Source organism: Galeopterus variegatus, unplaced genomic scaffold, assembly GCF_000696425.1.
Source record: "Galeopterus variegatus unplaced genomic scaffold, G_variegatus-3.0.2 Scaffold524, whole genome shotgun sequence".
Classification (NCBI taxonomy): domain Eukaryota; kingdom Metazoa; phylum Chordata; class Mammalia; order Dermoptera; family Cynocephalidae; genus Galeopterus; species Galeopterus variegatus.
The window spans coordinates 544,228-556,287 of record NW_007726635.1 but is presented as its reverse complement, the minus strand read 5'-3'; the positions used below and the strand labels follow the sequence as shown (position 1 = coordinate 556,287).

Sequence of the window (12,060 nt, the reverse complement as noted above, 5' to 3'; positions counted from 1 at the left end):
CTCACCCTCGCGCGCTGGGCTCGTGCCGGGCTGCGCTGCCCGGAGGACCCGGCTCGGGGCTGGGGTCTGCGTGGGTGCGTGTCGTCGTGTTTGTGCCCGCGAGTGTTTCTGCTCCTGCAGGCCCCACCCTCTTGAGGGTCCCCAGGTGGGGTGCAAGCTGGAGGGGGGGTGAGTTACGGGCCCAGAAACTGCCCCGTCTACCCCTCCCCTAGGAGCCGACAGCGACACCTCGAACCACCCGCGCACCCCTCAGCTCCCTTCCGGGCGGGGAGGTAACATGCAAATGAGCCACATGCAAATGATCCGTATGCAAATAGACGCCGGGACCCGGGCGCAGTCCCGCGAGCCTGGAGCGCCCCCCGGAGGCCGCCCCGGGGATGCCGGGCTGTGACGTCACAGCGGGGCGCGGCCCACCCGGGACCCCCGTTCCGCAATCAGGCGGCTCCACAAACGCGCTGAGGTCGCCCCTTTCCCTGGCCTAGGTACGGAGGCCGTCAGGCCAGCTCCTTGCCCACAGTCACGTCCACCCTCCGCGGCCGGAATCTCAAAGGTGACCGTATCCGTGACCGACACCTCAGCCCCCTACAGCCCCCCGCCCCATCCGCAGATTTTTGGCAGAGACCCTTGGGCGCCGCCCCCCCCACGTCCGGTTCCTTCCAGCCCGGACCTGGCCACGCTCCGTGCGCCCTGCCCGCCACTGTCCCCCCACTCACGCCCGTTCACACGCAGTCAGGCCCCCGCACCGGCCGTCAGCAGGTATCCCTTTCAGCCACACTGCCGGGGCCGTGGCCACCGGTGCCATCCCGTGGTCACTCTCAGGCCTCCCCCGAATGATCCTGGGAAGGAAGCACTGGCCACACCCACCTCCCTGGAGGCCCCCGCCCAGGCCTGTGGGCCCCTCTTCCCTGGCCCTGGGACGGGCTCTTCCTGGGACCCGGACTCTCACTGCACACTCACCCGAAGTGCCCCACACGGCCTCCATCTGGACCCTCCCCGAGGTCCCTCCACCCCACCAGGTATCCAAGTGCCTCCCCTCCACCCCCTCCACTCATTCCTGGTCAGGTGGGCTCCTCCAACACATGCCCCCACATCCTCCTCTGAATCCCACCAATCCCACCTCAGTCAGGGGCAGCCACCTGCCACTCAGAGCCCTGTCCTGCCAGTGCCTTCCTCACTAGTGCCACATCCCACACGGGAGTCACCCTTGCCCCGTCGGGGCTCCCAACACCCAAGTTAGAGGTCTCCAGATCTCTTGTGATCCTGGGACCCACTGTTCTAATGAGACCTTGCAGGAAAATCCAATAAACAAGGTAGTGTCCCCCACCCCGAGCCATGCCTCCAACCCAAGCACAGCAATCCATCTAAGCCTTGGAGACCCCACCCCCTGGCTGGCCTCACCCTCTCCCCAGGAAAGCCCCTGCCTGGGACCACCACACCCCCCTAACCTTGGCACTGCCCACACCATGCTGATAGTGTCCGGGTGGTGCTGGCTCTGCAAGCACACAGGGCAGGGTCTGACTTTTTATCTCCCTAGGGTAGGGCTTGGCCCAGAGCCAAGAAAGCCAAGAGAAAGGACTTGGCGTGGAGAGTTCACGGCCATCCATGTGCAGTCCCCATCTACCTCTCGCTGCCTGCCTAGATAAGGCCATACAGACAGTACCGGGGACCAAACCCCAGGCCACACACTCGCACACCGGCCCTGTCTGCTGCTGCCACCTGCAGCAAGGCACGTCACGGGTGGGCTCTGCAGGAGGAGGAAGTGCAGAAAACAGGGTGTGGGAGGGGTGGCCTGGAGTGGTACTGGGAGTCCCAGGTGGAGGCTGGCAGGGAAAGCCTCAAACACTGCCCAGGAAGACAGTGGTTCCCCAAGAGACACTGGTGTCTGCTGGCAAAGTTGTCCTGACAGGCGGGCCTTCTGGATGCTCACATGGGGTGCCCGGTCCACCCAGGCCAACACCAGGATGGGGCTTAGGGCCCACTGGGCTGGGCCAAGGGGAAGGGGAACCAGGCAGGCAGCCTGGCCCCGCCCAGCCCCATCAGTGTCTGAGCCCCCCACAGGGGCGGGGATGCCTGCAGAGACAAAGGGGCCATTGAGGCCCCAGGTCCAGCAGGGGGAGGGGAGTGCAGGCTACTGGAGCTATTTTGGGATCTTCAGACAAAATCATTCAGCCCTGACCAGCCCACGCAGGCTCATGCACCAGGAATGAAGATGATTCCTTCCAGCCAGGAATTAGCCCCTGGTCTCTGGGCTCACACTCACAGCAACACACAACCGCACATGCATGTGCCCACACACTAAGGATTACAGGTCTCCAGCATTCGGACACACACGCAGAGCACTCAATCAAGTTTGCACAGGCACTGGTTGTCACACATGCACCCCCGCGCTCACCTGTGTGCGCACACACTGCATGCCTTCCCACGTGTGTTCATACACACTACATGCCCACACTGCATGCCTTCCCACATGTTCATACACACTACATGCCCCTTCTGTGTGCATATACACTAAATGCCTTCCCACGTGTGTTCATACACACTGCATGCCCCCCTCCTGTGTGCATATACACTGGGCATCACACATACCTTCCTGCAAGCTTGTCCCCCTGTACACACATGTGCACACATGCAGGCTCTGGTTGGGCACCTCCAGGTATGTCTCTGGCCATGAGAGTTGGAAGGTGGGGAAGGGGGCCTGGAGAGGGTGGAGTGTCCAGCCCACTGGCAACCCATCCACCCCTGTCTCATGCAGATGACGCCTCCCTCCACTCCACAGGAAAGGATAGGGTGGGGTGGGGTCGCTGGGAGCCCACAGTGCATCACCGCCCTGCCCCTCTGTGCACACCCCCTAATGCAGGGGCCAGGCTGCCACCTCCAGACACACTACACTGTCTGACCTCCGGTCTGACCCGTCTGGCCCCCTTCTTCCTGGTTGGGATCTCTAGGCACTGGAAGGGAAACAGAGTTGCCGCAACAAGGAGCAGTCAAGACCAGAGTCACAGGTGTGTTTGGCTGCACAGTGGTGGAGGGGAGAGGGCAGGTAGAGCCCCCCCCTCCAGTCCTCGGCCTCCCAGTGTCCAGCCTCAGGCTGCTCCACCCCTCCCCCTCGGCCTTAGCAGACAATGGGCGTTTCAGGCTGCTGGGCCGGGCCAGCCCAGCAACAGAGGCAGCCTCTGGTGGCTCCTCTCGCAGGCATGAGGCCCAGAGCCCTGCGATCACCCACCTGCCTCAGATGAGGCTGGAGGTGCCTGTGTGAGACCCTGAGGGTGAGCCTGCCCACCTGGCCCCCATGCCAAGGCCCATGGGCCACCGTCAGGTCCCCATCTTTGCCAGTTCACCTGCCCTGCAGCGTGGTGGGATTAAATGAGCATCTGCAGGGCTGGCTCATAGAGCAGCCAACACCCACTGCTTAGAAGGCAGGTGCCCCCACTGCTCCCCATCCCTCACTGCTCAGCATGGCCAGCCCCTCCCTCCCTCACTAACCAGCAGCAGGAGCCCTCCGTGGGGCAGGCCAAGTGTGTCTGGAGTCAGAGGCTCCTGCCTGTGCAGAGGTTATACCACAGCAGTTAAAAACAGAGCCCAGATGGCTGGTGTGCCTCGGGAGGAGGGTGCACCAGCCACGAGGGCCTAAGGGGTGATATTTGCAGACTTGAATGATAGGGAGGGAGGCTGCAGAGATTTGGAGGAAGAGCCTATGGACAGAGGCCATGACAAAGACAAAGGTCCGAGAGGGAAACAAGCTCAGGAAGCAGCAGGAGACTAGGAGAGGCCAGTGCAGAGAAGCCCGGGGGGTGGCAGGGCAGGAGGCAGAGAGCAGTCAGTAGGGTAGGTCCTCAGGCTGCGGAGCACTGGGGGCCCCAACCTGGGCCTGGGCATCACCAAGACGGTTGCAGCCACCAGTAGGGATGGGGTGAGCTGATCCATGTGTTCTGTCCCTCCCCTCCCAGGCAACCCCAAACCCAGCTCTCGGTCAGGCCCTGCCCGTCTCCAGGAGGAAAGGGAACGCTGGTGGAGCCAGGGTGGTGCCCAGGTGTGGTCAGTGCCTGGTGAGTCAGAGACCCTGGTGTCCCTGCTGAGAGCCTGCCATGCTGAGCTGGGCACCAGGAAACAGGCATGGGGTGGGGGCGCAGCCACAGGGGATGCCCACCCAGCAGCAAGGTCTGAGTTTGGGGGGCCGTGCAGAGGCGGTGGCCAGCTGCATGTCGGGATGCAGGTAAGGCAGAGGGAGGAACAACGGCCAGAGGCGCAGGGAAAGCAGCTCAGAGCAAGAGCCATCGGGGAGAGGGCCGCGGGCTGGGCCCACATGTGGCAGACAGCCGCGGAGGGGAGAGTAAGGGGTGCCGTGGGGCGTACAGGTGACCAGCGCATGTGGCGTGCTGGTCACGGCAGCTGAGAGCTGGTCTCCAGCCTCTGCCTGCGCCAGGCCCACAGCATCTTTCTCCCACCTGCACCCCAGCGACAGGGACCGCCTGCTGTTGCCTGAACCCTCCTTCCTCAACACACGGCTCACAGCCGGGCCCGGTGGGGTGACCTGTGAGGACCCCCCGCCAAGGAGGAGCTGGCGAATGAGCAGATGAACACAGCAAGCCCTTCCTCCCACCTGAGCCCACTGCCTCCAGCTGCAGAAGTCGGCCCACATCCCTCCCCAGCCGTGGCCAGCCAGGGTCTGCCATGACTTTTCCCAGGTGTCTGTGCTCTCTCTCCCCGACGTGTGCCCTGGAGCCTCCAGCAGCCACACCAGGCTGCCTGCTTCTCCGAGGGTCCAGTGTGGGGGTGGCTAAGTGGGGGCTGCTGAGGGGACAGGCAGGGAAGGCTCAGGCCCACCTCAGGCTGGCCACAGAGCTCCCCCTCTCCCGCCCTGCCCAGCCTGACTCCCTAACTGCTCTGCCACCCCCAGACAGAGCCCCATCTGGCTCTGGGGCAGGGGGCTGGGGGGCGGGTCAGCCTCAGGGTCTGGTAGTCCTGTGAGGGGACGGTGAACCCAGCTGGCCTCAGGACCCTCTCCTGTCCTCACTGCAGCCCCACCAAACATGCACTTCATTTCTTGGTCACTTCCAGGGGCGGTGCCTGCCCTTCACCAGGCACACAGGGGCACAGCTGGACACGGCAGGGGTGGGGGCAGGAGACTGGACAACCGACATGTGCATGAAGACAGAGGACAGAGCCTGGTCCCAAGGCCCCATGGACACAGGCAAAGTCGCCCACTACCTGCTGGCCGAAGACCTGAGCACCCCCCGCCCCCGCCCCAGCAGAACCCAGGGAAATGAGTGGCAAAAACCACGCCCACCAGCCAGGTCCGACCAGAATGCTGAGGGCACAGACGGGTGCATCCGAGGCTGTGAGCGAGTGCACACACGAGTGCACATGGGTGGGCCACACAGCTGAAAACCACCGGCTGCCTGCCGCCTGCCAGGACAGAGGGCTCCCCCCTCCCACGCCTCCACTCCCTGGGGGAGGGCACGGGGACAGGCTGGGAGGGGCATCTCCCCTTTCCCAGGTCCAGCTGGGAGCAGGCCCTGGCAGGGGGCCTTCCTCAGAGGAAGCTCTCAGGATCTGCGCAGGGGGAGGCCCCTTCAAGGGCAGCTTCCCTCTGTACTGGACTCTACCAGAGGCTTCACCCCTCCGCAGGGGCTGAAGCACTGACTGCAAGGGGCTGTCTCTGAGGCTGTCTCCCACCCTCCTGTGGTGACGGGGGTGGGACACTCTGACTCTCACGGGTGGGGATCAACCCTTCAGGAAGGAAAGGAAGCAGCTGCCCTGGCCTGGCCACAGCAGGGGGGGGGGTGTCCAGATGACCTCTGGCTGGAGTGTGCCCCCCAACTTCTCTAGAGTAGCCCCACCCCACCCTCTGCAGTGCCTGTCAGGGGGTAGCCCCCAGACCTGGGCCAGCGTGCCTTGACCAGGAGACCACCTGCAGAGATGCTGGGAGGGCATAGGCAGCCCCTCAGAATACACTATGTCCAGCACCTCAGGGGGAGACCAGTGTAGATGGGGGGGTGGGGGGAGCATAGCTTCAAAACAACTGTTTTTCCATTTCTGTCTATAGGGCAGAAGGGAGCCTGGGGCTCTCCTCTGGGTGGGGATCAAGGGGGTAGGGTAGGGTCTGGAAAAAGCCAAGCGCTGTTACCACTTGCTCAGTCCTGCCCTCTTTTCCCTGCCTAAAGGGAGGTCATGCCCACAGAATTGACAGGACCCCCCACCCCTGCCAGCAAAGCCCACCCCCAGGGCTGCCCCAGGTAGCCCATGGTCCAGGCACAGGTGAGCCCAGGTGAAGTCAAAGCCCAGGCAAGTCTGTTCATGCATGCTGGAAGCTCCAAGCCCTGACTTCCTACCAGGAAACCCTGGTGGGAGAAGACAGAGGTGGGCCACTCCCCACCTGGGCAGACCCCCCACACCAGCTGCAGGAGGGAGATTCCGGCAGGCTCTGGCCTGGACCTGCCTGGGGGAGGGGCCAGGGAGGGGCTTGCAGGCCTTCAGAGGGCCCTGGGTGGGGTCTGAGGAGAGCCTGGAGTCTAGAGGGGAGCAGAAGAGGGGAGCAGGAACAGAGAAGCCACCCCCCTCAGCAGGGAGGAGCAGGGGATCGGGCAGGCTCCAGGAATGGGGGACAGAGACTAAGCACCACACGGCAGAGGGAGCCAGCCCCAGCCTGAGGAGGTCCCCCTGCAGCCCAGAGCCCTCCCCAGATGCTGGGCGCTCCACACACTTTGGAGAGCCTGGTCTGGGGGTGTTGGGCCACCCACACCCAGCTCCCACGCCATCTGTGGGGCCTGCACCAACCACTGCCCCTGGGGTCCGGGACGCAGCCCTTCTCCAGACTGAGTCCCAGGACTGCCCTCCTGGAGGCCCTAGACAGCTTGCCTGGCAGGGAGGAAGGAAGGGTGCGAGGCCAGGAGCTTGGCTGGCAGGACCCCTGGCTTCAGGGCTGGGCAGTGCCATACTGGGCAGGGCCACCACACTCACTCCAACTCTGGCCCCCTGCCCTGTCCCTGTTCCAGGCCCCAGCAGGGCAGAAACACTTTCTTTTTCTGCTCCTGGATCCTAGGGGGAGGGAAGGGCCCAAGGCCACCCTGTGGGCCTTTGGCCAGGCCTGTGTCCCTCCTGGGGACGTCAGAGGAGGCTCTAGACCAGCCTTCGTAGGTGGGGAGTGTGTGGGCAGCGCCCAGACCAGCACAAGGTGGCTGAGTGCTGCAGGGGACCGCCCAGCCACCAGCCTCAGCAGGCTCAGCAGGCTAACGGTGCTGTGTGCATGGGCAGCTGGCACTGGAGAGGCTGGGTCACTTCCCTGACAAAGCAGGGGGCGGGGGTCTCCTTCCTCCGGAAGGGAAGGAGCAGGCCTTACCCGCCCAAAGGTGGCGCAGAGGGAGGGGCACATACCTGACTCAGTTATGCCAGGAATGTGGCTCCCCGGCAGAGGACAGGGGAGGAGGAGCTTCCTGGGGGCTGTGGACTGGGGGAGGGGCCTGGGCAGCACCAGGAAGACTGCAGGCTGGGGAGAAACTGAGGAAGAGGAGTGTCTACCAGAGCTGGGGGACCAGGAGCGTGGCCCAGCAGCAGATGCCCCTCAGGGCTACATCCAGGCAGGGCTGGGGAGGCTTTGGGCGGGGGGAAGGGGGGTACTCCAGGACAGGGATTCCCTTCACAAGGTGGGACCCAGTGGTTTCTGGGGTCACCTCAGGGCTGTCCAGACGGCACCTGTGCCCTGTGGGGGTGGGGCAGCGTGGGGTCAGAGTTGGATAGAAGGGCTCAGCTTGGTTCAAGCGTGTCCATCTGTCCCCCTCACAGCATGAGATCTTGGCTACCAGAGAGCCTGGGGCGGGGTTCGGTGTCCTTATCTCCTACAGAACAGGAGGCAGTAGGCCCACCTCCCACCCTCTTCCAGCTTGTGGGGCGGGGCAGGCACAGAGGACGTACGTTCTCCAGAGACCTTGTCCCTCAGGGCTGAGGGAGCCTGGAGGAGGTACTCTGTCTCCCTGGGCTCCGGTGGCCCAACGACTCTGTCCTAGCAGCTGGCCCTCCCAGCCCACGCCCTTCAAGTCCTTGTCTGCTTCCAAAGCAGAGATCCATGTCCCCCTTGCTCAAAGCTTCCAGCTCCAGTTATGTTCACTCTTGGCTGAGGGGCTCTCCCTGCGGACCCTGCTCAGTCTAGGCATTCACAGCCTCAAAGCCAGGGCCTGGCATGGGCAGGATGGGCTTTCGCAAGAGGCCAAACGTCATTCTGCCCAGGGTGATCTTGTGGCCATGTGCCCTCTGACCCCATGGCAAGTCCTCACTTACTGAGTCAAGGACCCTGGGACTGGACCTGCCCAGCCGTAGAGTTAATGATTCCCCCTCTTTTTTTTTTTTCCTTTTTGTCTTTTTTACTGACCAGTAACGGGATCGCAACCCTCGGTGTCGCGCCCGCACCACGCTCAGCCAGTGAGCGGGAACCGGTCTCCACATGGGATCCGAACCCTCGGCGGGAGCGCCGCTGCACTCCCAAGCGGCGCACTCTCCAGTGCGCCACCGGGCCGGCCCAATGATTCCCCCTCTTGATCTTACAGGGACAAAGGACTGTGAGCCCATGACTCGCCCTCTCTGACCCCTCCTCAGCCCCTGACTCATCCCCCACACCGGGCATCACACCCCGGCCTTCTCCAGCTGCAGACCAGCACCTTCCTTTCCCCACACCATAAGCGTCCAGACAGGGCCAGGCTGGCTGGGACCCCGCAGCTGAGCCTGTGCTGGGAAGGCACCCACGGGACCCTTCACCACATGGTGCTACGGCCCTGAACCCTGAAGCCAGCCCCAGGAGCATCTGATCACAGGCTGGGAGAGAAGCCACTGGGTGCTGCCCCTCCTCCCACACAGTCCCCCTAGGCAAGCAGCCTGAATCCCACAAAGACTCTTCAACAGCCAAGTCAGCCTCGCAGCAGCAAGGTAGATAAAGTCTGGGCTTCCCTACTGGCCACCAGAGTGACCAGAGGAATAGGATGCCATGACCCACGACCCTGGCTGCTGCCCTGGGCAGGAAGTGTGCTCTGTCCCCCCATTCCTGACGCAGGCAGCCGTGAGGGACCCGACAGGATGTGGGGCAAAGAGTGGTTCCCACATTCTCCCTGCCACATTCCGCAGCCTCAGACCCCAGCCCCCCACTGGGACGGTCTCAAGGGCAGGGGAGCCCTGGTCACGTGATTCCTGCTCACTTCCCACAGGCTGTGTGGGGGAGGGGCGCTCCTGGGCCATTGGGAGGGGACCAGAGGGAACTGCAGGCAGGAAACGTTCTCCCTCTCGCTTGGGAACCCCTCCCACCCAAATCCCTATGATCCCTCACCCCACAGAACTGCTCTGCCCGGAAGAGACAGGCCTCTGAAAACACACACAGGACAGCCCCCCGTCCAGTCCCTATGCCCCACCACGTGGGACGTGCACAACATGCGGGCCCAGTCTAGACAGATGCTCAGCGTCTGCAGGACATAAACAGCTGGTGTTCATTCACCTGGTCCCAGCTTCTCCCTGGAAAAGTGCCCTCCAAGAGGGCTTGTGTAGAGCTGGGGAAGGAGTGTGAGGAGGGGGAGAGGAAGTGGAGGGGCCTGTCCCTTTGCAGGGCTCAGGCCTGCTGACTCAGGGTGGCTGGAGACATAGCCAGGAAGCCAGGGAGCCGGGAAGCAGGGAATGAGATCGGTGCACGGTCAGACCGCAGGACACCGTATGCTCCAGTCCACAGCAAACTCTCTTCAACACCCCCAGCCCCCACCAGAGAAGGACAGGGCCACAGCTCTCACAGGCACCTGCTCCAAGCCTGCCCACCTCTGCCCACACCTGCTGTCCCCTCCAGTAGCCGCTGCACGAACCCCGACCACGCACCTTCCACGCACAACTCCACCTCCTCCAGATTCCGCAGAGTGATCCGCATGAGGCTCGAGTTGAGCATGAGCTCGTTCTTGTGGGCCGGCCACAGGTATGGTGGTGCAGGGTTCACAAAGAAGATCCTGGTGTCCCCAGTGGACACCTGGTTGTCACAAATGAGAGGATCTCCAAAGCCGCCGATCACCACCTTGTGGCCGCCATCCAGCAGACTCTCCTGGGCCACCACATCTTTCCCCTTCAAGTACCGCCAGACCCGAACCTGTGGTGGACATGGGAGCAGGTGTCATTGGCTCTCCTCCTGGGGAAAGGGGGCCAGGCTGGGAGCCTGGGCCCTTCCCCTCTTCTGGCCTCAGCCGCTCAGGCCAGATGTCCACTGTAGACCCAAGCCCTGGGCAGAGGTGTGTGGAGCTCTTTGAGTGAGCACAGTGCAGGCGGCAGGGAGACACACACAAGCCGTAAGCCACTGCCCATGCGTGTCACACGCCAGGACACGCTGCCCATGAACACTCCATTCCCCAGGAAGCAGCTCCCCCACCCCCAGGTCTAACCAACCCCACACCCAGCCACAATCATGTCCATCTCAGCACCAGCCTGAAGGGCCCGCTAGCCCTGCACTCCCATGATCGCCTGTCTGCCCACCCCGGGCAGAGCTGAGAACAGCACCACAGAGGAAGGGGTTTTGTGGCAAGAGACCAGCTTGGCTCTTTGCAGCCCTGTGGGTGGGCCAAGTCACCCTCCCCCCAGGAAGTGAAAGCCCCCTCCTCCAGGCTTCTACATCTGTGCAGTCATGGCAGCCCATGAACCACAAAATCAAGTTTGGGCAGCGTAGGGCGGGCCCCACCCTCCACCTTCTCGGCTCTAGGGGCCCTGAGGGCACCTGCTGGTGGGATGCCTAAAGCCCTCACCCAGGGCAGCCCTCACAGGAACAGGTCCACAGGAACATGGGCCCAGGGGACATGGACCCCATACTTGCTGAGAAAGGAGTCCTGGGGGGCTGGGGCTTTTGGAATGGGGGTGGTGAAAACAGTGGGTGGCCTGTCCACCTGCCCAGCCCCTGTTGGGATCCTCAGGGCTGCAGTGTCTGCAGGGACCCCCTCCAGGTGCCCAGGCAGAGCCTCATTTCCCCCGTCCTCCCCAACAGTGGGCTCTAGAAGGATGGTAACCCTGGCAGAGGGAGGGCCTGGCCGCTTTCATCGCCTCCCCCCACCCCAGCCACACCCAGGAGCAGCGGGGAGGAAGTCGGGAAAATCCTGCAGGGACTTGGCAAAGTGCCCTGGCGTGGTGGCGGGGAGGGGGCCCGGCGGGGGGATCCCAGCTGTAGCCGCACAGGCCAATCTGAAAGAAGCTGCCACCCCTCCCCATCTCCATGGAGGAGGAATGATCCGATTTCGGTCCCGGGAGGGGTGTGGGGGGCCAGAGGGGGAACGGGACCAGGGCCCCGAGTCCTTCCTAGGAGCAGGTTGTCGGGGGAAACCCACCATACCTGCCCAAGGGGCTCCCAAATCCAGCTGAAGGAGAAGCAAGTCAAGATCTCCCCTCCCTATGCCCGGGGGAGCCCCAGTTCTCCCAGGAACGGATGGGGCACCTGCCCCTGCCCCCACGTAAGCGGGGCTCACAGCGGCCCGGTCCCCTTCTCTGCTCCCGCCCCCGCACCCAGTTACTGCTGCACCCACCGGCCGGCTCCCTGGGGGCGGCCGATTGGGCGCTGCACCCCTTTCTCTCTCCTGACCTCCCCCTCTCGCCCTGGTAAAGGCGTCCGTGGGGGGGGGCAGGGCTGACCCACCCCAGGCAAAGCTCACGTCCCCTGGTCTGTGTCCCTCTCCTCGGCCGGTGGGGAGGGGCGCGGCGGCCACACACCGCCCGGGGTGAGGTGCACTGGTTTCCGATGGGGAGCGGGCTCTGGGTGGAGGGGCTCCCGAGCCCGGGCACCGCGGGTAAGGCCGCGGCGACACCGCAGGAACTTTCCCCCGGCGCTCGCGAGTTTTCCGGGACCCGGCGCCCCACCCGGGGGCTTGGCGGTCGCCGTCCCCGCGGCCCACCTTGCACGAGTACGTGTGCTGCACCGGGTCCACGTTGAGGATCTCCTCCACCGTGCCCGTGAGCACCACGTTCGCCTCCTCCTCGCGCCGCTCCAGCGCGCGCTCCGGGCACGTCCCGCCGGCGCGGGGCAGGCTGCGCGCGGCCACCAGCAGGAGCAGCAGCAGCGGCCGCAGC

At 64.1% G+C, this 12,060-nt stretch overlaps 1 protein-coding gene across 1 annotated transcript in view; it reads right to left on the bottom strand.

The window, feature by feature from the left end:
- Positions 1-12,059, bottom strand: part of AGRN (agrin) — a gene marked incomplete at its 5' end in the record, with an annotated part of 34,071 nt that extends 22,012 nt beyond the window's left edge. The window contains 2 exons of the mRNA XM_008569691.1: positions 9,844-10,105; positions 11,886-12,059. Coding sequence (XP_008567913.1) covers positions 9,844-10,105; positions 11,886-12,059 — 436 coding nt within the window. The remainder of the gene's footprint in view (positions 1-9,843; positions 10,106-11,885) is intronic.
- Between the last annotated feature and the right edge of the window lies 1 nt (position 12,060).